Source organism: Malania oleifera, chromosome 9, assembly GCF_029873635.1.
Source record: "Malania oleifera isolate guangnan ecotype guangnan chromosome 9, ASM2987363v1, whole genome shotgun sequence".
In the NCBI taxonomy this organism is placed as follows: domain Eukaryota; kingdom Viridiplantae; phylum Streptophyta; class Magnoliopsida; order Santalales; family Ximeniaceae; genus Malania; species Malania oleifera.
Window position 1 is genome coordinate 96,624,724 of NC_080425.1, and position 26,717 is coordinate 96,651,440.

Sequence of the window (26,717 nt, forward strand, 5' to 3'; positions counted from 1 at the left end):
GATAATAGGATAGATAGGCTCACTAGTGAGTATGAAGCTTTTAAAATGACTGCTGATGAATCTATTCAATCCATGTACACGAGATTCACCCACATCACAAATGTTTTACATGCTCTTGGTAAAACTTACCCCACTTATGAGTTAATTAGGAAAATTCTTAGGGGGCTACCACTAGTCTGGGACGCAAAAGCCACTGCTATAGCTGAAGGACGGAACCTAAATGCAATGACAATAGATGAGCTGATCGAGTCACTCATAGCATATGAGCTGATCAGGTCACTCATAGCATATAAGCTGACAATCAACAAAAACAGGGTGAGTAGAATAAAACAAGGAAAGAAACAGCCCTCAAGGCTTCATCCAACAATTCTAGTGAAGAGAGTAGTTCAGATTCAGAGAATAACATGGCTCTTCTAACTAAGAAATTTGGAAAGTTATTGAAAAAGAACAAGAAATATACCAGAAAATTCAAGGACTCAAAAATAGAAAAGGGAGAGTCAAGCAAAAGAAAACAAAAGGATGATCTTCCTACATGCTATAACTGTAAAGAAGTTGGGCATATCAAGCCAGATTGTACCCAATAGAAGAAAATGTCCAAAAACAAGAAGGCACTAAAGGTTGGTTGGGATACTCACAGTACCAATAGTTCAAAATCTGAATCTAGTGATGACCAGATTGCAAATTTGTGTCTGATGGCTCACGAAGACCACGAGGTACAATCTTTTTGCTCTGCTTCATCTTATTATTCCAGTGACTCACAAAATGAAAATAGCATGCTTTCTTATGATAAACTGCAACAGAAATATTTGTATACTCTTAAAATACTTGAGAAAATGAATAAGAAAAATTCTGATTTGAAATTAAAATAGAAGGAATTTTTGAAATTAATAGAAAGTCAAAATGAATCTCATGCATCCTTAATGAAAGACAAGTATTTGAAAATTGAGGAGTTAGAAAAGAATTTGAAAAATAAATCTAAGATTATTTGTAAGTTTACCGAAGGACAAAATAATTTTGAAAAACTCCTTAGCATTCAAATAAATTCTCTAGAAAATGAAGGTCTTGGTTTTAATGGAAAGGAAAACCTAAAACAGAGACATCTTTACATTGGATATTTTGTAAGAGAGTCAAAAGTTCCAACTAAAGATTCTTATAGATATATTACATGTTTTAAATGTAAGAGATTAGGTCATATAAAATTTGACTGTCCTTTTAAAAATAAAGATGTTAAAATCAAGAAAGTCTGAAAAGTCAAAAGGAGAGTCTAGTACTAACCCCCATGGACCCAAGAAAATATGGGTACCAAAACTAGTCATCTGATTATGTTTTACAAATGTGCTTGAGATTGTCTTCTTCAAAAGATAAGCGGTATATGGATAGCGGATGCTCGCAACATATGATAGGAGATAAAGCTAAATTCGCATCTATTACATCCAAAAATGGAGAATTCATTACATTTGGGGATAACTCAAAAGGTAAAATCATCGAAGTTGGTAAGGTTGGTAAGGAGCCTTCCCTTGTTATTAATAATGTGTAATTAGTTGATGGATTAAAACACAACTTATTAAGCATAAGTCAAATGTGTGATAAAGGGTATAAAGTCTCATTTGAACATGACAAATGCACCGTAGAGAACAAATCTGAAAACAAAATATTGTTTACTGCTGATCGTCATGAAAATATCTACACCACTAGCTTTGATAATTTTGCTTCTCAACAGGTAACTTGTTCTTTCTATTATAAATGAAGCTAGCTGGATTTGGCATAGGAGACTAGGGCACGCAAACATTGACTTAATATCTAAACTAGTTAAGGGAGACTTAGTTAAAAGATTGCCTAAGACAAAATTCATAAAAGATAAAATCTGTGATGTATGTCAATTAGGAAAACAAGCTAGATCTACTTTTAAGAAGAAGACAGAAATTTCTACTACTAGGCCACTTCAAATGCTTCACTTAAATTTATTTGGTCCAAACCCGATTCAAAGTTTAGGAGGAAAATCATACGCATTTGTTATTGTTGATGATTATTCTAGATTTACATAGGTACTATTCTTAGGTCACAAAGATGAAGCGTGTGAACAATTCATTAAATTGTGCAAGAAAATTCAAAATGCAAAAGGATATATAATCAAAAATACTCGGAGTGATAGGGGTAGACAATTTAAAAATCAAGATATGAAAGAATATTGTGATCCATTAGGAATATCTCGTAACTTTTCAACTCCTAAAACACCTCAATAGAACGATGTAGTTGAAATAAAAAATAGGTCTAAACAAGAAATGACCAGAATATGCTTAATGAACATAAGTTACCTAAGTACTTCTGGGCTGAGGCAGTGAACACCGCCTACTATGTACTAAATAGAGTTTTGATTAGACCATCTCCAAATAAGACTCCTTACGAATTATGGAAGGACCATAGACCAAACATTTCATATTTTCATGTCTTTGGCGGCAAATGTTTTATGCTTAGAGACAATGAACAGTTAGGAAAGTTTGATGTGAAATCAGATGAAGGTATTTTTCTAAAGTATGCCTTAGATAGCAAAGCCTACAGGGTATATAACAAACGAACATTAACCATTGTAGAATCCATTCACGTAGTATTTGATGAGTCCAATCCCTTCTCCAAAAAACACTTATGAGGATGAAATTGAGATAAATAAGGAATTTAAAAAACTATCTATTGAAGATAATTCAGATAAGGGAACTAAAATTAAAGAAACATCTTCTGAAGATAATCAACTTGAAAATGAGGTTAATGAACTACCTAAAGAAAGTAAATACAATAAGAACCACCCCATTGATCAAATTATAGGTGAATCATCACGTGGAATAGTTACATGATCATCACTTAGAAATATAATTAGTCATTTTGCATTCTTATCTCAAGAATAACCTTAGAATGTAAGTGAGCAAATGAGGATGAATCATGGGTGATATCTATGTAAGAAGAGTTGAACCAGTTTGAGAGAAATAAAGTCTAGATATTAGTCCTAAACTAGAGGATAAGACAGTTATTGGAACAAAATGGATATATAAGAACAAGAAAGATGAACATGGAATAGTTATTAGAAATAAGGCAAGACTAGCAATTTAGAGATATAACAAAGAGGAAGGAATAGATTTTGAGGAAACTTTCGCACCTGTAGCTAGAATGGAAGCCATTAGAATGCTGCTAGCTTATGCTGCTTTTAAAGATCTCAAATTGTATCAAATAGATATCAAAAATGCATTTTTAAATGGCTACATAAATGAAGAGATATATGTAGAACAATCCCCAGAATTTGAAAATCATAAGCATACAAATCATGTTTATAGATTAACTAAAGTCTTGTATGATTTAAAGCAAGCTTCTAGAGCTTGGTATGAAAGGCTAAGCGGTTTTCTACTGGAAAATGGATTTACTAGAGGAAAGATTGATACAACACTCTTCATAAAAACTAAAAATGAAAATTTGCTCCTAGTACAAGTATGCACACACACACACAAACATGCAAGCACACATATACATAAAAGGAAAGACAAACACATATTCATGTAAAGTCATGCAATAGATAAGCCACACAATATAAACCACCAAAAAATAAGAATAGTTTTGTCAATGAGATGATTTACAATATTCATGCTTCTAGATAGAGTATAGGATTTACTTTCTCAAGGATTATTGGTTTTGTTGAAAATTAATTTTAAAAATAAGGATAAGAATACTTGTATATAAATTGACTTCCAATTGCATGTTGTACTTTTAATTTTTCTTTAAAAAAAGACAATGATATTTTCATTCATAAATAAATATAAAACTCAATTCCAGTTTGACATAATTCTAGATTGAACCATATTTCCAAATGCAGCTCAAGAATAATTTTTTGGGGAATTTTTCTAACATGATTGGTTGAGACTATACTGGGCATTCATAGTTTGTCAATAAGCTCAACTAACTGATGGCAGCCCAATGTACTGCATTTGGAGACCTCGTAAGTGTCGCAGATTCTTATGTATTAAAAATGTGGAAATTGTGATTAGTAAGATGAAAAGTGAAATTGAATCTCGCATGTGTACCATTAAATGTTGTTTTCAAGTCTAAATCTCCGTCTTTATGCATCAATAATGGTGGTCACTGCTAGACTAAACAGCAAAAAATCCATTAACCTTGTGTTGCCATGTCTACTTTTCATGTTTCTAATGAAATCAAGCTAAAACAATATCTGATCTATAACTAATTCAATGGAATCAAGCTAACTAAATAGGGGAGACAATAATTGAAATCGCCAGAAATTTCATGGAAGATGAACATTCACAAACCAAACACCAAGAAACTCAAATTCCAACAAATCGAGACCCAGGACTATGCACTTGGAATGAAGCTAATTAAGCTACTAGCGACCGTATGACAGTGGGAGCTTCAAAGATCGAAAGGCACAAATACGTGGTTTTGAGAGGGGGGGAGAATTAGCATTCCCATCATCTAGTAACCAACAAGGGAAAGGAATCAAAATTAGAATCACAATTCCATTCCAATCTTAACTCCTTCCAACCAAACAAGCCATTAAGTGCATTACCTACCATTCTGTATCATTCTCCAGGGACCCACGTCATTTCTCTAATCTAATCTACATTCCAAGTAATCAATTCTTCATTTCATCTTTTAAGCAAGATGCAAATAAGATCCATATTTTGCATAAGATGCAAGCATAATCTTTGCTTCAAGGGGCAGCAGCAAGAATTTTAACTCAAAACATAAATAATTCACAGGAAGTTTCTGTTTTTTCTGCAACAAATGAATGTGCAATTTAATCATATTGTAGTCTAAATGTTGATCAAACACAAAATTGAGAGAAGGGTATAAATTTTTAACACTAGTATCTGAGATAAAAACAGAAACACACTTTTGAAAGGAGGGGGTGTGGCGGTGGGTAATAGAAACAAAAACAAATGAAAAAATGGCCACCATAGTCTGAGATTGTGTGCCCTCATGAGCAGCAAGAATATATTGCCAATAATAGAAAAGGCAAGAACACATCAACCCCAAACACGAGGATGGATTCTCATTCTCAACCATAAAACATCATTTAATATAGAGTACTGCCTTCTCAATATGAAATATTATGACCATATATGTACCTCAAAATGATCTCGAGCACAACCTCCAGCTGCTGCATGAAGAAAACAGTTTAGCACCAATCATTCAGAAATCAGCAATCTCCCCTTCCTCTAGTTCCTCCATGGGGTAGCTCCCAAAAGCCAAGGAACCTCCGCTTTCCTCTGCTCCTCCCACTTCCCTATCAACCCCACCTTCCAAATCAAGGAAGTCATCAGGATTAACTTCAGAAATGAGATCTGAGTATGTATCCATCAAGCTTTGCTCAAATACAAAGTCCATGTCTTGAAAAACTCGAGGTTCCGTGAGCTTGGAACTGGAATGTGTCTTGATGTCTTTAGATGCATAAATCCATGTATTGTCAAAAACCATGGATTTTTTATCCGGAGCCCCTCCAGCCAAAAAATGCCTATCAGACTCTAATGAGTGGTCTGATTCCCTCTCAGTTCCCTCATCTCGATCCGGTATTTGGAATATTGAATCCAGTTTTACACACTTCCTCAGATCAAAAACCTGTGGATCTATTGAGCTGCCCAGTTCCTCTATTTCCTCTTCCACAAACAAAATGCCTTCTGAACTTGGTTGATGATTGGCAACAGACACCTTCTGCTCTGGTTTATCAAGAGGGGGATTGGCCCCTTGAAGAACTCCAAAATCATGGGTTTGCGAAGGAAGAAGCACGTGAATAACTGGGTACTCCAATATAACAGCATCAGCTAATTGTTGGCTTAATGGGGCCATTATGTTCAATTCATGAAATGGTGATCTGGGACCCTGTGACAATAAATAAAGGATTAAGTTTACATCAGAAAATGCAATGGAAATGCTCAGACCTCAAACCTATGTGGCCAGTTTTTGGTCTCTAACTCAAACCAAGAATAACCCATGTCTCTGGATCTCTTGAGTTGTGAATCAGAAAGAGGACATCTGGATCCCTCTATAATACAGTGGAAATACCCAGAGCCTAAACCAATCCCAAGCCTGTTTTGACTTCCCCATGTGCTTTGACTGTGTTAAAGTAAAAAGGATAAAATAGATCCCTATTTAGTGCACATGACTTTTGAAAGTGAGGCATAATGTGTAAATAAAATACATTATTTGACAGTTCTGCCAATACCAAACTCGTAAACTGCTTCTGGTATTTAAATTGGTATTTACGAATGAAAGTCAAATGATCATCCAACCAGGAAAGGAAATTAAAAACCTTTGGATATTTACGAATGAAAAACTTGAGAGAGTCCAGCTTCTCCTCACAGAATTGCCTAAGCCGATGATTCAATGGGCCTGGTTTTAGATGATTCTGAATTACAGAAAAGAGGCTTGTGTACTCGTTTACTCTGTACAGCAACCTCAGATGCATAAGTCCAGGCATGTTAGGCTAGCTCAGCATTGATAGAGAAATAATTATCTGATGGTTCAAAACAGAGGATGTGTGGTAAAGTAGCTTTTCCAAATCAACCTTTAAGACTAACTCACCCATGGTCAAGCAAAACAACATCTGTTGAATGAAAATGCCACTCAACTGTCCAAGAGATGAACTTCTTTCTGGAAAAAAAAAACGGAAAATAGTGAGAGTAAACAACATTTGCATTCTTCAAGAAAATACAGGATTTATTAGAGATTAAATTTCCCTTGGTAAAAGCAAGCCATTAATAATCATTAAGCTTCTTTCTGATGCAGTTTTCTGCTGTAGAAAACAAAGAATTGCAATTACTTATAATAAAGCCACAAACATGAAACTTCAATTAGCTGTCAGCGAATTTTAATGAAACCTCCATAACGAATTTGAACATTTCCAATCAAATGGTGATGTGAGCTAATAAAACTTTTTTTGGGGGTCCCTGAGGTTGGGGGGGGGGGGGGGGAGTGCTCATCACACGCATTATGAATGTTCAGGGAAACCCACAATATACTACAAACACTTCAATCGTTCTTTCCCTCCAACAACCACTCTTCCGAAAAAAGAAATATTAATGCCCTTAACCAACAATTAATTAATTAATTAACTAATCTGATCACATAAGTATCCCCAGCATACATCTTAAATAATTTTTTTTTAAATGAGTGAATATAAAATTTAAGGGCAAAAAACACTAACCTCCCTCGATGTTTGCTATAAAGATGCAGACCTTGTTAAAAAGTTCCACCAATGTCCCTCAACACTTATTTAGAGACACTTATGCCCCCTCCATTATTGCATCATCAAGAAACCAAACGCGAAAAACACTAACTACCCACAAGGCTAGCCCAAAAGACACAGACCTCCCTGAACCTTTGGTTTAGGACACTTGTAAACCATTTGTTAGTTCACCTCACAGCACTTTCTTAGTGTGCTGTAGTTCTCCCTCCCCTCTTTATATCAAGATTTGCATGTGTAAATGTAATTTACATTCCAACAAGCTAAAATACATCCTGGTATGTTTCTAATGAAATTTTAGTAACATGGCATGGTGTCACGGTCCGCCTTTTTCACACCGTTGTGAAGGGCCGTGCGGCGCTAGCTAAAGCACTCTTGCTTAACTAGCCAGCCTTTTGTTTACCAACATTCATCCACGGAACACTTTCATTAACATTCAATCAGATAGCAGCGGAAATAATAATCAATTCATGAAAGCCGTGGCAACCAAGCAGTAAATATTGAAGCAAACGTAATTCATTAATAAATCCTCCGTTGACATGTTGTACTTAGCGAGGGAGGCAAGTAGGCTAAGCACGTTGACAATTGCTAGTGAGTTTTACAATGATTGATGAACACTCACCCTCCCCTAAAGAGCTTTCTAGGCCATTCTCACTCTAGCACTAGGAAACATCAAAGTGACCGAGGAGTCATACTGCCTTATTTGGCTTACAATGAAAGAAATACTAGAAAATAACCCTACACTAGTATTTACATGATGGAAACCCATCCCAAACACACGAGATAAGCAGTCATAGGCAAGCATAATGCCCTGAACAAGCTTAGCCCGTGACATTCTCCCCCACTTATGCGGTCGACGTCCTCGTAGACTTTTGGCGATAGGTACACTTCAACTTTGTCCACGAATGGCTTCAAATCTTCCGCAGAAATCCAGCTAATTTCTTTGTCATCAAGGCACTTCCACTCCACTAGGAACTTCTGCCGCTTCTTCCTTGAGGATATGAACTTTCTGCCTGCAAGGATCTCTTCAACATCATGTCTGTCAGGTTGCACTGTCTTCAACTCTGCGCTGTTTGACTGACTTCTGCTCAGGTCGTTGGTGTTGGCGTTGAATGGCTTGAGGCAATTGACATGAAATTGCGGTTTTCTCTGCTGATCTGCCCACTTCTTCATCTGCTTAGAAGCTTTCTCCAGATAGGCTTGGGCAAACTTTACATTCTGTCCTCCTTCACTGGTGAAGATGTACGCCCTGGGACTCTTTTGTCTGTACGGCTCGCCCACTGTGTGAGGTAACAGCGGCAGCTGGCCTGTAACAAGCTCAATAGGGCTCTTGTTGGTAGTTGAGCGCCTTTGGGCGTTGCCACAGAATGGAGCCACATCAAGTAGTTGCACGCCATTCTTCTGGTTGTCGTTGACAAAATGGCACAAGTACTCATCTAGCAGCTCTCTGAATCTCTTCATCTGTTCGTCTGTCTGTCGATGATAACTCGAAGAGATGTCAAGGTGTGACCTGAATATCCTGAAAAACTCTGTTAAGAAGTTGTCAGTGAACATTAAATCTTGGTCACAAATAATAACTTGGGGAAAACCCCAAAGTTTCACAATAGTCACAAGGAACAATTGTGTCGTCCCCTCTGCCGAACAGTACTTTGGTGCGGCCATGAAAGTACCATACTTCTTCCGCTCCCCCTTGTCTTGTTGGCAAGTGAGACAAGTTTTGGTATAATTAACCACATCATCCCGCGTGTGCGGCCAATAATACCTCCCCAGTAGTCCTGTCAGTGGAGTCATTCTCCGCGAATACCCCTTAACGAACTTCCTGTAGAAACTAGTAAGGCCAAGAAAGGAACGCAACTCCTTCACTGTCGTGGGGATCTTCCGTTCTTGAATCATCCTTACCTTCTCCATACCCCTCCGGATACGACCTTGTTCAACGACTTGACCAAGGAATTTGTTGCTCCGCCGAGCGAAAGAGAAATTCTCCTTCTTCAAATTCAGACTGTTTCCCTTCAGCCTGTCGAACACCTTCCGTAGATGGTCTTCATGTTTCCTCTGAAATGACACCGATGCTCCCAACGGTGTTTTGGAAGGGCGAACACATCCCGCTTCCACTTCATCAAGCTGCTTCCCCAACTCTACTATCTCTCTAGGCGCAATCCAACATGGCCTTTTAGCAGGTGGTTTCACTCCTGATAACAACTTGATCTCTTGCTCCACAGTCCGTCGTGAAGGCAAATTGTGAGGCAGCTTATCCGGCAACACCTCCTTATCCTCATCCAACACCGCTTGGATGGTCGTAGGCTCCAGCTCTTGGCCTACTTCTTTGTCTACCACCACCGTGGCTAGACGTGTCTGCTCACCCTGACCCAATCCTTCATTGAGTTGTATGGCTGAAAGGGACTTCCCTTCGTCTCCTTTCGTTGCAACGACTTGCACCATGCACGAGTGATCTCCCATCAGACATAGGGAACCAGCCGAAGGCATCAGCACTGCCCTCGTCCCCATTAGGAACTCCGTTCCTAGAATGACTGGAAAGTCATCCAATGGCACTGCTGTAAAATTCACATGACCTTCCCACTGCCCAAGCTTCACAGTAACTTGCTTGGCTACTCCCAGAGTAGGCTGGGCTACAGAGTTAACTGCTTTCACGCGTCCTGTATCCTTCTCTAAGGATAAGTTGAGTCTTCCTGCTTCCAACTGCGAAACAAAATTATGAGTAGCTCCCGTATCCACCATAGCGCGAGTACTCTTCCCATTTATCCTCAAGTCCACAAACATTAACCCTTTTGCTCGTGTAACTTTCGGTATTTTTGCCTGCTTTTCCAATGCGTTCACTAACCGCACTGAACCCACCCTCGGGGCATCGTCCTCTTCCCCATCGTCTTCCACTGCCTGTTCTACAATGGAAGCTTGTAAGGCATTAAGTGATGCTTTGTGAGGGCACTCAAAAACTCTATGAGGACCTCGACACAAGAAACACTCAATTTTACTCTTCCCCTTTCCATTGGGTGTGTTGAACCCTCGAGACGACGAAGCTTCCTGTGAGGCTGATGAATTAGGGTCGGCTCCCCCACTCTTGGGTTTGCCATTCTTGAAAGACTTTCCACCGTTTCCCTCTCCGCCAAACCGTTTGGACGAAGTGGTCTCATCACCAGCGTAGTCTGTCAAGCGTTCTGCAACCGCTTGTGCAGTTGACAAGTCTTGAACCCTTTGTCTATGAAGTTCAGTCCTTGCCCACGGTTTCATCCCCTCAAGAAAATAGAACAACTTGTCCTTCTCCGACATATCCCGAATATCCAACATTAAAGCAGAAAATTGTTTCACATAGTCACTGATTGACCCCGTATGCTTGAGATCTCTCAGTTTTCTCCTTGCATTATACTCAACATTTTCAGGAAAAAATTGGGCCTTGAGCTCTCTCTTCAAGTCTGCCCAACTATCGATTACACAGTTTCCATTCTCAATGTCATAGTACTTAGCACGCCACCACAGTTTGGCGTCACCCACCAAGTACATGGTTGCAGTATCCACTTTCACCTGTTCTGAGGGCATCCTCACAGCGCGGAAATACTGTTCCATATCAAACAAGAAGTTCTCTAACTCCTTAGCATCACGGGCACCCCCATACGTCTTGGGTTCTGGCACCTTGGTCTTGCTGACTCCCGGAGTGTTGGAGTTCCCCATAGCAAGAACCATCAGATTCACCTTTGCATCCAGATCAGCCATCCGGGCCTGCAAAGTTTCCACAGTGTGGTGAAAGTCCTCTGACATTTCACTTGTCAAACTTGCTTGATGTTGCTGTGATCCCATCACCTCATCAACAAGTCCCCTCAGTTGGGCCATCTCGTTGGCCATATTGTTGGTTGTCTCTTCAACCTGTGCTTCCAGTGCACCAAGTCTCTCAGCAGTGTTTGGTGCCATGGTCAACTACCAAAGCTTCCCAAATCCAATAACGAAGGCAATCGAATTTACGTAGCAACTCAACCTTGGGCTCTCACCAAGTGTCACCGACTTGGCTCTGATACTAAATGTCACGGTCCGCCTTTTTCACACCGTTGTGAAGGGCCGTGCGGCGCTAGCTAAAGCACTCTTGCTTAACTAGCCAGCCTTTTGTTTACCAACATTCATCCACGGAACACTTTCATTAACATTCAATCAGATAGCAGCGGAAATAATAATCAATTCATGAAAGCCGTGGCAACCAAGCAGTAAATATTGAAGCAAACGTAATTCATTAATAAATCCTCCGTTGACATGTTGTACTTAGCGAGGGAGGCAAGTAGGCTAAGCACGTTGACAATTGCTAGTGAGTTTTACAATGATTGATGAACACTCACCCTCCCCTAAAGAGCTTTCTAGGCCATTCTCACTCTAGCACTAGGAAACATCAAAGTGACCGAGGAGTCATACTGCCTTATTTGGCTTACAATGAAAGAAATACTAGAAAATAACCCTACACTAGTATTTACATGATGGAAACCCATCCCAAACACACGAGATAAGCGGTCATAGGCAAGCATAATGCCCTGAACAAGCTTAGCCCGTGACACATGGCATGGGATACTCACTAGCGGTGCTTTACATGGTATGGTGACCCAAAATCTCAATTTGAATGCCATACACGCATTTGTGCCTAAGCATGTCAAGGGCACCTATTATGGGCTAAACACTTCACACCTTGTAAAAGGTCATATGGCACTAGTTATAGCACTATTGCTTAACTAGTCAACTGAAAGTGTACCACAATTTCACCGCATGAACAAATTCTTAACCATCGAATACAAAGTTAAGCAAAAGTAGTTAACAAGCATGAAAGTAAATAATAGTCATAATGCAATTGAGTATTAACATCTCCATAGGCAACACATGTTTAGCAAGTGAAGCAAGCAGGCTAAACACATTTACAAAAGCTAGTGAGTTCTACAATGATTGTTGGACATCACCATCCCCTAATTCTAGCTTTGACACTAGGTAACACCTTTGGAACATACTACAACCCCAGGTGGTGAAGAGCCAAAGTCGAGGTGTCAAATCTTCCTGTAGATGTGAGCTCCTAGGGAAGATCAACCTATTATCCCTAAAGTAACTTTTATCCGTTGAGTGACGACCCTTCCACTAGTGACCAAGGAATCATACTCCCATTTTTCAAAGATATTTTATTATTCAAAGAATTAAACCTATACTACTATTTACACAATGGTCACCCATTCCATATACACAAAACAAACGGTTACAGGCAAGCATAATGTCCTGCACAAGCTCTACTCATGACACCACTCCGTGTAGTGTAGCCAACTGGCCATGCCATGGAATTAGATGAGCATCTCCTTGTTCTGGTGTAAGCAATCCATTGATATGCAAAAGAGACATTTCCCTAATCAGAAATCATATTCCTACCCCTTCCAAGGCTATCCATGCACTTGCCCCCGGCCATGGCCATGGCCACACCATGCATCCGCATGGCCATACAATAAGTTTGAGGGGGCTTATTGGCATCTCATGGATATGCAGGCAAGCATTTCCCCAAGGATGGCCTTCCCAATCATATCCATACCTCTTCTCTTCAATATGCAAGGGGAATTCAAGTCAAGATTTTGAGTCATCGCTCAATCTAACGGGTTATGGATCGATTAGGTTTTTTTGACAAGAAAAAAAAATTAACAAAGAACAATAAAAGTACAAATGAGGGAGAGAAAACATTCTCCTTAAATAAAAAAGAAAAATTACAATAAAGTTGTTCTCCAATTCCTTTTAAGGTTGGATAAAGCCAAAACAGATGCCAAAAACACTGCTCTATCCCATAATGAACAAGAGGTGGTACAATCTCTCAAGAATCTCGCATTCGTCTCAATCCAAAGGGTCCAAAGAATAGAAACTCCACAATGCCCATCCCTTTCTACTCTTACCAAAATCCCAATATCTCATTAGCAAGAATTCAATAAAAACCCAAGGCACCATATAAGCTTCACCAACAACAAACCAAGCCTAAGTTTGCAGCCAACCATATGAATCCTTTTTCACCAATTTACACTATCTTAGTCAATAGCCTTTGACAATTTGAGAGTTGTTAAATCATCACTCACTATCTCAATCCAACTTATTTTAGGTCTACCCCTACCCCTTATCTTACCACTAATGGTAAAACAAGAAAAAAGAGCAATCTGTAGGCGATGCGCCACCTAACAATGAAGGAAAATGATTATGATCATTTCATAAGACTCACAACACATCATGCATATACCAAAGCCTTATAGGGTCTTCTAACCTATAACAAATCAAGTGTATTAATCCTATTGAGAGAGACAAGAAACTCCATAATGCCCATCCCTTTCTACTATTACCAAAATCCCAATATCTCATTAGCAAGAATTCGACAACAAAACAAGGCACCACATAAGCTTCACCAACAACAACAAACCAAGCCTAAGTCCCAATAGTTGTGTTCAACCATATGAATCCTTTTTCACCAATTTACACGTAGGTAATATCCTTCGACAATTTACAAATCAAGTGTATTAATACTACTGAGAGAGACAATCCAAAAGAAGTTTGAATCTCAAAGTAACATTTGCCTTCCAAATGATGTGGCTCCAAGGAAAATGATTAAGGAGTTTAAGGGGTGAAAGAGAAAAAATTCAATAGAAAAGAGACCTAATGAATCTCTCTCCAAACACTTGTCACCCCTATTGAAGGAACAAAATGATTGAGAACATTAAGTAGGATATTGAGCTCCTCAACTTCTTTCAATGAGATGCCAAAAACAATGGAAATTCCAAGAAAGAAAACCCCCCTTAGAAGAAAAGCAAGAGCTGATAGGTGCATTATAAAGACTAAAAAGCCCTAAATGGGCATGTTGGAGAGGAAAGCACTAGTGAGAACACAACCTTCAAGAAATAAGCACACCCTCTTCCACCTCTCCCCACCCCCCCCCCCAAAAAAAAAAAAAAAAAAAACTTCCTATCCTCCCTCACTAGCACAGGGTTCCATAAAGCAACAAAATTAGGATTGCCTCCAAGAAGGAGACCTAGATAGAAAAGCATCCATTCTAAAGAAATGCAGCACAGAAAGGCCTTAACCCTCCCTAAATCCTTACTAACCAAATTAATGTCTACACTCTGTTCTCAAACAAGATGACCTTAAGTAACCTTTTTGAAATTTTCAACAAATAATATCCTATTAAAATTTGAAATTATCTACGAGGAACAACATAGTATCATCATCAAATTGGCCACCTCCTCCCTTCCTACTCATAAATCTCTAATCACTTCCAAACCCTGGGCATGCAAGATCATCCTACAGTTGGGCGGACCTTCCTAGGTACAAGTTGCCTCAAAGGACATGAGTAAAGAAGAAGGAATTAAGACAAGTAAATAGGTGTTGACACTGAGAAAGAAAACCAACATCCAACCTTATGAAGACTTACAAAGGCGTACCAAGAGATTAAAACAAAGATGGGAGGGTAGAGGTTTGATTTGGGGAACAGAGGAAAGCAAATAGTGGAAGCTAGTGATAGTGACTAAGAGACCATGGATCTTGATGAAAATGAGTTTGCTTCTCTTTCCTCTAATGTTTTTGAAAATGAGAACTTGTTCATTAAGCACTTGGGAAATGCAAAAGAAGTTAGTAATGATCAGCACGACCCATCCCCATCAATCGCTCTCAGTGACTAGCACTAAGAGGAAAAGGAGGGATTGGAAATTAAGGATCCCAACCAAGCCAATCAAGGTAAACAACTTGTAAAGGTTACACAAAGTTCACATAATGCTTTGTATTTGGGAGAACCTAACTAGAACATCTCTTCGCCATACTTCCTCAAAAATTCCAAGTTCTCTTCCTATTCCTATACCAAAAGGCCCAATTATTAGTAGGGTTTCTTTGGATGTTTTACTCATCCAATAGTCTAAAGTTGTGTGAATAGATGCCTTCCTGGTGAGAAGTATTAGGGATTCTAGCCTTAGAAATTGGGTGGTGTTCCTTTCCCTCTTCAAGGGCCTCAAGAGGGCAAGGTATTGTCTGGGATACTAGGGTGGCATCATTTAAAGATTGTGTGGCTAGTGTTTCTATGTTACTAAAGATTGAGGTTCTTAGGAATTGGTGGTTTTCTTCAATTTACAATCCCAGACTATCTCATTTGTAGATTTCCTTTTTTGAGGAGCTTGCTAGTTTTTTTGGCCTTTGCAATCCACATTGTGCAAAGGACGGAATTTCAATACCACATGATTTACTAAGGAGAAGTTGAGGGGTCGAGGGTGAACAGTAGTATGAGAATTTTTTACTCCATTATTTGTGAATATGGGCTTAAGGATATATAACTGGAAAATGGCCACTTTAACTGGGGTAGAGTCAAGAGATAGAATTGCCTCCCCCTATATTGACCATTTTTCGTTCACTAATGAGTGGGAGAATTCCTTCCAAATGTTGCCCAGGAGGTTCTCGTAAACCTATTTCAAATCATTGTCCAATTCTTTTGGATACAAATCCTATCTGCTGGGGCCCTACCCCTTTTTACTTTGAAAATATGTTGTTGATTCACCCTTCCTTTAGAGAGTGCATTAAGGCTCGCCAAAAATAAAGCAATCATGGGTGGGTGGGCTTTAGATTTATGAAAAAAAATTGAAGGATGTGAAAAATAGATTGAAACTCTGGAATAAGGATGTTTTTTTGTGATTTGAGAGGAAAAAAATTCATTATAAATAAGACAGAATGTTTGGATAGGTGTGAAGATTTTCGCTTGGCTAGCAAAGAGGACAGGGTTAATGCAATAAGCTACAATTATGCTAAGGAGGACTAAACTTAACTATGAATTATATGAATCCTAAATGATGGGGAGCAATGCCCTACTTATGTCATTTTCAGATGTTGTGACACGTGGACAGCCTCCCGATGTCCACATTTCCTTTGCCAACATGATGACACGCGGACGACCTCCCGATATCCACATCGGTTCATAATTGTTTGTAGATTTTGAATGGATTATTTGAAGACTTTTCAATGTGAGAAAGACCCGAGTAGACATGCCGAAGCAAGTCCAAGTTCAAGACCCATGTGAGCCCCCACACGGTCTTGTGGACCCCACATGGCTCCATTGGGCCCACACGAATTGTGTCGCCCTTTGACTTTTGTTTGTATTTAATTTGTAAACATGCAAGACAACTTGCTTGCATGTGTATGTTAGGAAATTGTGTGAGTATGTCTAGTGAGTTGAAGTGTTAGTAAGTTGTGCTTAATATTTATTGTGTCTAGAAAGTTGGAGCATTTATTTTGTTAGTAACTTGTAAGAGTAATTAATGTGTCTAGTAAGTTGGTGTCTTTATCATTTGTGTCTCCCATGCTTGTGTGGGAATTGTTGGTTGTTTAATGTCTTTGTCCCCCCATGCTAGCTAAGCTTATTAATGTTTTGTCCCCCCATGCGAGCTATATATATACCCCTTCATTGTAAGAACTATGTAGAGAGAGAAAAGTTTGAGTATTGAAATATTGAAAGAAAATTCCTTTGCTAAAGCTTGTTAGCTTTGTCCAACATTTTGATTGTGTAGTCCGAGGTGTCACGGTCCGACTATTTTCACACCCTTGTGAAGGGCTGTGCGGCGCTAGCTAAAGCACTCTTGCTTAACTAGCCAGCTTATCGTTTACCAACATTCATCCACGAAGCACTTTCATTAGCATTCATTCAAATAGCAGCGGAAACAGTAAGCATTCATGAAAGCAGTGGCAAGCAAGCAATAAACATTGAATCTACGAAATTCATTAACAACACCTTCGTTAACATCATGTGCTTAGCGAGGGAGGCAAGTAGGCTAAACACGTTAACAAAAGCTAGTGAGTTTTACAATGACTAATGAACACTCACCCTCACCCTCCCCTAAAGAGCTTTCTAGGCCATTCCCACTCTAGCACTAGGAAACATTACAGTGACCGAGGGGTCATACTGCCTTATTTGGCATATAAAGACACTACTAGCAGAAAATATCCCTACACTGGTATTTACATGATGGAAACCTATCCCAAGCACACGAGATAAGCCATCACAGGCAAGCATAATGTCCTAAACAAGCTTAGCTCGTGACATGAGGCTACGCGTTCTCTTCGGAGATCCAGTGGTAAGAGACCACCATCTATCCAGCGACTCCATCCCCATATCCTCCCTCCTTCACTCACTCGACCACCACCCAAACAACACCTACACGGCCACATCACAGCATACACCCCTCGGCCATCTATCCTCCACTCCACTGCTGCATTAGTCTCGGTAATTTGAAGCTTGATACAAGGACCTACGGTGTGATCCAGCTGCGTGTTGGGCAACGTCTAGAATCCATTGAAACTCTTGGTAAATTAGTATCTGTTTGAACCTTTACTAAATTTTGTTAAAACCTTATCTTCAATTTCTGAAATTTCATATTTGATAAGCCTTTGCATCCATAACTTCAATATTTCAGCTTGCTAGCTTGAAATCAATTGTGGAATATTGTTGTGCTAAACTTAGAATTTTATTCTTGAAATATTGAAATAACATCCTTGCTGCATCTAACTTAATACCTTTTTGAAAGAACCAATTGGGACTAAATTTTGGACAGCATCATACACCCTTTCAAAATTTCCCAACATGTGAAATGTCCTCTAATTTATTGCGTTTATGTTTGTTAATCTAATTCTTAATTTAAAGTGTTTCAAATGTATGTGCTTGTGAGGGTTGAACCGTAGGACATAGGAAGATGCATCCCATCCTTCATCACTAAAATTACTATAATGCACAAACACAAAGCTATAGAACATAATGCATATCAACGGATATGGTCACACATAACATGGCAACATGGGGTTGACTATGTATGGATATGAACAAGGATGCAATGATGAGTTAGCTAAGGGAATGTACAAAACAAAGGGCAGATTTTTTTTTAAAGGGTAATAAGAAACTTGGAAGTATGCAACTACAAATTTTCCCTAGTCATACAAACAATAGTCAAGAAAATGCAAGAGTTTGTTCACCTTGCCAAAGAATTGGAGCACAACTTGAGTTTTCCATCGAATTCCAATGTTAGACCAGCAATTTCTCAAGTCCCTACTCTCCGATTCTCAGGAAAACGGCCTTCAAAACAGTAGTTGGAGCTCGATCTGAATGCTTGTCAAGGCTTCAAAAGTCTGAAATTTGCTCAGGCAGCCCAATATTAGGTGTATGTGATCTTAGGAATGCAAACCAAACTTGATAACTCAACTTCTACTCCGAAGGCTTCATAATCTCAGGAAACAGGTCAAATTCTCGAAGCAGGAAGCAGTATCTCGCGAGTCTAGGCAAGACAAGGGAAGTCCAGCAACTTTCCCACGCGCGTGGCCGGCACATGGAGGGTGTGAGCCACCAGCGAGGAACCTCCAGCAATAGGGTTCTGGCTGGGGGTAGATCAGGAGATAAGGATTCCAGTGATGGTCTCTGTGCAGGAAAAAAATTGCAGGAATTAGGGGATTTAGCGGCCTGCTGACTGCAGTAGTTCCAGGTGGCATGTGGGGCCACTCCCTTGTTGGTTGGGGATGATATTGTAGGGGAAGGGGTTTCGGGGGTGTCTGTCTGCGATGGTGAAGGAGGTGCTGCGAAGTGCTGCCTGGAATTTAGGGTTTTGAAACCAGTGGCATGACTGTAAATTCCTAGAAAAGTTGCAAGCTGATGAATGCTTCTATTTTCTAGCATTTTCCTGCGACTTCTGACTTGTTATTGCATCAATGAAGCCTATTAAGAGTACAATGCAGTCATGTGGTGGATGTGGTTTGAGCTTTTGAATGAACCATGTGGAGATTGTTGTAGAAGCTACAAATCTGATGGAAGAACAGCTTAGAAAGTCAGGAACTGAATTGATTAGGCTCTGATACCAATTTGATGCAGGACAGATGTTAGAATATATATACAACAACAACAAAACCAAGCCTTAGTCCCACTAGGTGAGGTCGGCTATAAGAATCCTTTTCCGCCAATTTATGCGATCATGGACCATTTCTTTTGATCAATTCAAAGATATTAATCCTTACTCACTATCTCCTCCCAAGTTATTTTAGGTCTACCCCTACCCCTTCTACTGTGAGAATTAGAAGAAGAAGGAGAAAAAGAAGAAGAAGATAAGAAGGAGAGAAGAAGGAGAAGAAGAGAAGCAGAAGCAGCAGTGGAAAGAACAGAACAGAATAGAGGTGAGAGACAGAATCAGAAGAGAGAAGAGAAGGAAGAAGGAGAAGAGAGGAGGAAGAAGAAGAGCAGAGCCTGCGAGAGAGAGAGAGAGAAAGAGAGAGAGAGAGAGGGAAATTGCAATCTGATTCAATTAATAACTGTACAGTAACTTGAATGTCCAGCACTTATACCACTAATACAACTAACACATATTTACAAATAGGACCCAACTAAGCACATAATTACAAATACTAAAATTCCTAAAAATACAAATAAGTCTTTCCTAAACCTACACCTAAAATATGTGTGCCAAATGGGTGGCCTAGGGGGTACAGGTGGTCCTCGATCACAACCCCACCGTTAATATAGGAAATTTCCAAGCACAAAAATATATACGAGTCCTCATGTCTCGACATTCACAAGTTTGGTTTGTTAAACTTAACCTTTGTCCATCACAAAACCCAGCATTCATGTGTGTATCTACATATTAGGATGTGGTGAAATGACATTCAGCAATCTCCATTGCAGAACATAGCAAATGTTTGCACAACTTGATCCTTGATTCTTTGGAAGAAACTTAAATAAAGACAAGTTTTTTAAAAACAGCCAAACCCTTATCAGACAGGATTCAACAGCCTTCTCAATGATAACTACACTACACCATCATGAATGTTACCATCTGAATGATGAGCATTGGAAAAAGAGAAAAATGGCTTCAACTGCATCAAGGTCACTGATTTTGCTCCAAGACCAGCACATGGCATTAGAGAGGATGGGGCAGGGACAACAAATTCCACAGTGACAGCTCTCAATAATTTCAAGGTCATCACACAATTAATGTTCTTGGTACTAATTAGACCCATCCCCACACTATATTTGGGAAACTTTTGGCGCCGTGCTTTCTGCAGAAGCAACACCAGGCACAAGCCCAATCATTCTTCTTAAGACTAGTATTAGCACTTTATCTGCTTAGGAGCTTGTCAATAAGTCAACAAGGCAAAGAAACCTTGATCACTTTTGACGAATATATTTAAAATATTGTGCATATGTTTGCAGGAAACAATGGAAGACTTAACTCTGGCAAATTCATGTGTCACTGACGCTGTATAAGACTGTGCCTTTCTACTTGCCCTAAAGCTTGCAAACAGCAAGATGACGGCTAAGGTTTCCAGTGCAGATATTAAGAAATAGAATCAGAGAGAATTAAGTGAGAGTAACATAAAGAAGAAGAGAACAAAAGAAAGGAAATGGGAGATGAAAGAAGAAAAGAGAGATTGCTGAAGGTAAGAAACAGAGAACAGAAACAGAGCAGAGAAGAGAAACAGATAGATGGGAAGTAGAAGAAAAAGAAAGGTGGAGGAAGGGAAGAAGAGAGAGGGCTGCACAAGAGGGAGAGCAGGGAACCAAACTGAAATTCCAAAAGCTGTTTAATACAATGCACATATACAATAATTATACACCAAACATTACAACAAAAACAAATAATTACAAAATAATCCAAAAGTACTTAAAATACACAAAATATTTTCCTTTTTGTTTTTTTGGATTAAAGAAGAAGACATAAAAGAAGATGGTGAAGTTACTTTAGTAAGCTATTTAATAAAAACTAACTAGAAGGCTTAAACTTGGAATTGACAAAGGAGGAAAAGGCAAAAAATATGAGATTTATTTACAAAATTAGAGTTAATGAAGTTAAGTTTGCATTAAAAAAAAAAATGGAAAAGCTATAGCATTAGATAACATCCCATTTGATGTTTGGAAATGCCTAGGTGATAATGGAGTTATATGGTAGCCTAATTTATTTAAAAAAAATTATAAAAGCTAAGAAAATGCCAAACAAATGGAAGAAAAACACTTTAACACCTACATACAAAAAACAAACGAGATATTCAAAATTGTAACAACTATCATGGAATTAAAATTATGAGTCATACAATGAAATTTAGGGATAAGGTAGTTGAACAAAAATTAAGATTAGAAATGCAAGTCTCAAAAAGTCAATTTGGTTTTATGCCTGCAAAATCAACTACCAAAGCTATATATCAAAAAATTCAGAGAAAAAAAAAAGAAATTGCATAATGTTTTTATTGACTTAGAGAAAGAATTCAGAGAAAAGAAGAACTCGCACGATGTTTTAATTGACATAGAGAAAGCATATAAAGGATACCTTTCTATGGTGGATTTTAGAGTAAAAGTTAACTGAAACTAGAATGCTAATGTGGATGAGAGGCAGTTAAAAGATAAATAAATGAATGAACAAATTCATGATAAGTTAGGCATAGCTCCTATAGAAGATAAGATTAGAGAGGATGCTTCAGATGGTTTGGATAACTGCAATGATTGCCAAATAATGCACCAATGAAGAGGGAAAATCTAGTTATCTTGAAAAGCAGTGGGAGTGTGTGGGGGTAGACTTAAAAATAACTTGGAATGAGATAGTGAATAAGGATATTTTAACAATCGTAAATTTGTCAGAGGAAATTGTCCACGATCGTGTCAATTGACAGCAAACAATTCATGTATCTGAACCCATGGGCTTGGTTTGTTGTGTTGTTGTTGTAGGAAAGAATATACAAAGATGAGAAAATACACAAGATTACCTTAAATTAATTAGACTTCTAAAATAACCAGAATTTTTGCAAACTAATATAGAAGTCCTAAGTGCTAAAGCTATAGCTATATAAGCATCTAAAGTTCTCCATTGGTGATCATCCATTACCATGTAACCAAGACTTTGGCCAAAGAATAAAACCCTATAACGAGTGTGATCCGCATTCTCTCATTTTAGGATTTATCATATGTGCAATCAATGAGTAGGAACAATAGGATCAGTTCTTTGGACTTGACCACAAACAGCAAGGGGTACAAGAAGGAAATTTCAGACAACAATAGCAGCAAAAGGAGGAGGAAGAGGAAGGAAGCAAACAGCATAGGAAAGTACATTGAAAAGGCAGAATATGGGCAATCATTTTTCCTCTTTTATCAATGAGCAAGAGAAAACCTTCAAAGAACTTCAAGGGAGAGAACCCAAGTACACTAGGCATATAGAAAAATCATCAACAACCTAATCAGAATTCAAGATCAAAATTTACAAATAAACAAGATCGTCAGATAGAATTCCTTTAGTTTAAATGTAAGGAGTGCTTAACCATTTGTTGCTCTACACTTCCAATGAATTTTCCCTCCTAAAAGCCCAATTATTCATCTACTGCCAAATAATCAAAAACAAAGCCAAAGATAACATCCCACCCAGCTTTTGTCTCACTATATAAAGGAACCCCTCCATTCAATCAATTCCTTCTCAGCCATCTCCATCACAAGTCACAACCCTTTCAACTCCACCCTTTTACAATGCAAGGGCAGGTAGTTCCCATTCATTGAATTTTCAAGATTCTTACAAAGAAAACATATCTTCACCAGACACATCCCTCCCCCTTTGAAGTGTCAAAAATGAAGAAAGATACACTAGAAGGATAACACCCCACCCAGCTTTGGTTTCACTAATTAATGGAACCCTTCCATTCAATCAATGCCTTCTCAGCCATATCCCTCACAAGTCACAACCCATTAAATTCCTATAGAAGCATAAACCAAACATCAAGGCCCTCGGAACCCTTTTACAATGCAAAGGCAAGTAGTTCCCCATTCATTGACTTTCAAGATTCTAACAAAGAAAACATATCTTCACCAGACACATCCTTGCCCCTTTGAAGTGTCAAAAGCGAAGAAAGATAGTCTAGAAGGATTCCTACTTCTCTAAATTCCTTTCCAAGAAAAGTAGCTCCTAACAAACTCCAAGAAATGGACTTGTGCTCGTAAGCTCTTCCTAGAACACAAAAAAAAAAAAAATTTAAATAAAATTAATTAAAGTATCAAACGAAGCAACAATACCTACCAACCGCTATTTTTCAGGAAAATATTACAAATTTGTAAAAAGTGAATACAACAAAATTATTTTGGGAAGTGATACATATCCTTTAATAAAAATTTTGTATCAATTTTTTTATTTGTACAAGCATTAATTTGTTTGAGTTGCCACTCAAATTTATAGAAGGATTACCCATTTGAAGGTTGTGAGTAAGTGAGAGGTTTTGCACGGAGGACAAAGGGCCCGAAAGGCCTCGACTCTTGAGCCTCTCCATATAGAAAATGCTAGTGCAATGGGGAGGTCTCCCACAGCACAATGTGATATTGTGAACCAAGGCATAGCATCATTCTATTTTTGTATGAGGGTATTTCAGAGTTTCCACTATATTTACTTATAGTTGAGGATTTAAACCCAAAGATCATTTTCAATGATGATACTGGAATTTCAAAAAGGCTGCATGAATGCAAACGTACTATCAAACCATATAATTTGTTCAATTCTTCTTGTTTTCTTCTATTTTTCTTTCAATCCTTTCAAATTAAGCATACTACACAGCTCTAATTTCAATCAAATTAAATGGTAGGACCACTCAAATTTCATCCAGTACATACCTTTGGCTGTAGTGAGATTGATTTTTCTCTCTCTTTGACATCCCCCTCGGGAGAAAGAGCAGCTTCGTCCTTCGACTTGCAGCAGCACACCGAAGGCTTCTGAGATAGAATGGTGGCTTAAAATAAGTTCCACACAATTTGACTCTCCATCTCTGGGCAGATTCGGCGACCCTCTTCACATCCTCAAGTAAATTATAATCTACACTTGTATAGATTTCAAACGAAAGGAAAAAACTGTTAAAAATGGAAGCCAAGCACCAAAAAAATTGCAGACAGCTTAATCAAGAAATTACAATGTGGCTAGCTATAACGAAGTCCAAGTAAAAAAAAAAAAGGTAATCAAATTTGAAGACAAGATAGCAATGTTCCCCGAGCGAATAAAAAATGGTATGTAAAACTTCAAATTCTTAAAAAAGAACATTGAAACTTGTGGGAATTAAAAAAAAAAAAAAACAGCGATTGCCTTTTACATAACACCTAAAACATGAAAGGTAAAAGGAAACTAAAATCTGTCCACAAATTAGCGAAATTTCCAAAGCAAAATACAATCCAGCGCGAAGATATCTTCAAGATCATATAAAATTCGAAATCATTATAACTGTATTCAATTTAAACAAAAACAAATATCATGCATCCAAAAAACGTGAACCAAGGGGGGGAAACTACCAGAAAAGAGGACATTATCATCAAATTGAGATAGGGGAACGAACTGGGTCTGCTGTCTCTTGCCCGTACAACCACTGCGTTGTTTGTGAGCTTTAACACAAGCAAGACTACAAGTCCGTAAGGAGCAGCCTGGGCATTTGTACTTGGATGGATTCGATTTGCACTGTTCGCAGACGGCTGATTCTTTAGGGTTCTGATTTACAGCCATGTTTTCTTCTTGTTCATCCATGAGAGAGAGAAGTCTCTGGGCACTCGGGGCTTCGGCCCTCGGGAGGCAGAAGTGGGGCTACAAGCTGTTGCTCTTGTTGGGATATTTAGCCGCCACAGGCCCTCAAAGTATCGTAAATAACGGGATCCCACCACAGGCCGTCCACGGAAGCTCGGCCGCTCCGTTCTCCCGATAAACCGTCCTTCCACGCGCACATCTATCCTCCTTTTCCTTTTTCTTTTTCTTTTTTTTTAAATTACGCATCGAGTTTTCACGTATCCATTTTACGGTCCACGTGACTAATCTCATGCCCCTTAAAGCTGACCCCACAACTCTAAAGGGACATCTATCTTCCTTTTGTTTCTTTGTAGCAACGTTTTCCTTTCCTACTTTTACCTTTCTTTTCCTTTACTACAAGGAACACCCAAGTGCTCCTAACTTTACCTTTCTTTTTCTTTACTTCTGGGAATGCCCAAGTGCATCTCACTCTACCCTTTCAAGTGAGGTGGGGATTTGCTAATGGAAGCCAAGACAGGTAGGGGTGGCCATATGGGTTCATGGTTGGGTCTTGACAAGACGTAAATAAGTCAAATCATAAATGAATCGACGTTAAATGAGTCACGATCATGTAAATCCTAACTCATCCATTTAATAAATGGGCTGATCACGGGTTACCCCTTTAAAAAAATAATTATATATTTTAATTTTTTAAAATTTATTTTTTAAAGAAAATTACTCCAATTTTATTTATTAAATCTAAACAAAATGTAAAATGTAAAATAAAAAAAATTTGTTTGCACAAACGGAGAGAGCCGATTGTCAAGAGAAGGAGACTGAGATTTGAGAGTGAGAGTCATGGCTCAAGAGGGAGACTAAGAGTGAGAGGGAGGGGGAGACTGAGGGTGAGATTGCAAGAAGGAGACTAAGGCGAAGAGTGAGAAGAAGACTAAGAGTGAGATGGACTGAGGCGACTGGTGAGAGGATCTGCAAAGGCTCGAGAGGTGAGCAGCGGCAAGAGGCGAGAGGACCTGCCGTCTGCAAGGCTTGACTATTGAGAGACAGTGACAACGTGCGAGTGCGGCGTGCTGGTGCTGCAGTGTCTGGGCTGCTTAGAAGAGGAAGATCAAAGATGAAATCTTGGTGCGGGGTGCGGGCGGCATGCTAGGCAGAGCAAAAGGCAGTTGGTGTGGGTAAGAAATTAGGGTCACTTGTTTAAATGTGTATATATTGGCAAATAAACGGGCAAGTCACTATTTTGACTTTGCATAAACTCGAACGCATTTTAAATGGGAAGATCATGAGTCATCTGTCGGGTTTTGACCCATTTTGTCACCCCTAAAGATGGGTAATCATTAAAATTTTGACTAAAACTTATATACAACAAGACTTTTTTTTCTGGGACAAAATACAATGACATTTCCTAAAATTTAGTAAAAATAAAATAATTATTTTCCTAAAATTTCAAGCACCACAAAAATCTTCACTCGGATTTTAAGAATTTTATATAACTCTCTTAAGTTTGTTAAACCATTACCCCAAATTGATTATCTATTTGACCAGTTACAAGGCACATAGGTCTTCTACAAGATCAATTTGCGATCTGGGTATTATTAAGTGAGAGTTAAACTGGAGGATGTACCAAAGACGGCTTTCCGTACTAGGTATGACCACTACGAATTTCTGGTTATGCCTTTCAGATTGACCAATGCTCCTGCGGCATTCATGGACCTAATGAACAGGGTGTTTCACAAGAACCAAGATCAGTTTGTGGTGGTATTCATTAATGACATCCTGGTTTATTTGAGAAGTCTTGAGGAGCATGCAACTCATTTGAGGTTGGTACTACAGGTACTTAGAGAAAAGAAATTGTTTGCGAAGTTTAAGAAATGCGAATTCTAGTTAGAGCAAGTGGCATTTCTGGGGCATATAGTGTCCAGGGATGGTATTTTAGTGGACCCGAGTAAGAGAGA

At 38.8% G+C, this 26,717-nt stretch overlaps 1 protein-coding gene across 2 annotated transcripts; it reads right to left on the minus strand.

The window, feature by feature from the left end:
* Positions 1-4,767: 4,767 nt before the first annotated feature.
* On the minus strand, positions 4,768-25,836 carry LOC131165085 (uncharacterized). 2 transcript variants are annotated; one of them, XM_058122750.1, is made up of 5 exons: positions 24,540-25,836; positions 23,874-24,072; positions 6,580-6,648; positions 6,308-6,440; positions 4,768-5,877 (listed from the first exon to the last, which is right to left on the minus strand). In XM_058122750.1, exons 1-5 carry the CDS (start codon positions 24,766-24,768, stop codon positions 5,191-5,193), a joined length of 1,317 nt encoding a protein of 438 aa, XP_057978733.1. In that variant the 5' UTR covers positions 24,769-25,836; the 3' UTR covers positions 4,768-5,190. The 2 variants fall into 2 exon arrangements, with proteins under 2 accessions (XP_057978733.1, XP_057978732.1); XM_058122749.1 differs by having other exon boundaries at positions 6,308-6,452; positions 24,540-25,014.
* Positions 25,837-26,717: the final 881 nt, after the last annotated feature.

Excerpts from the sequence above, each read along its gene's own strand:
- LOC131165085 (XM_058122749.1), bottom strand. The coding sequence starts at position 24,768 with ATGGATGAACAAGAAGAAAACATGGCTGTAAATCAGAACCCTAAAGAA. Across the intron at positions 24,073-24,539 it reads TGATAATGTCCTCTTTTCTG|ATTATAATTTACTTGAGGAT; the intron begins GTAGTTTCCCCC and ends ATACAAGTGTAG. Across the intron at positions 6,453-6,579 it reads GTTGTTTTGCTTGACCATGG|GTTGCTGTACAGAGTAAACG; the intron begins GTGAGTTAGTCT and ends TATGCATCTGAG.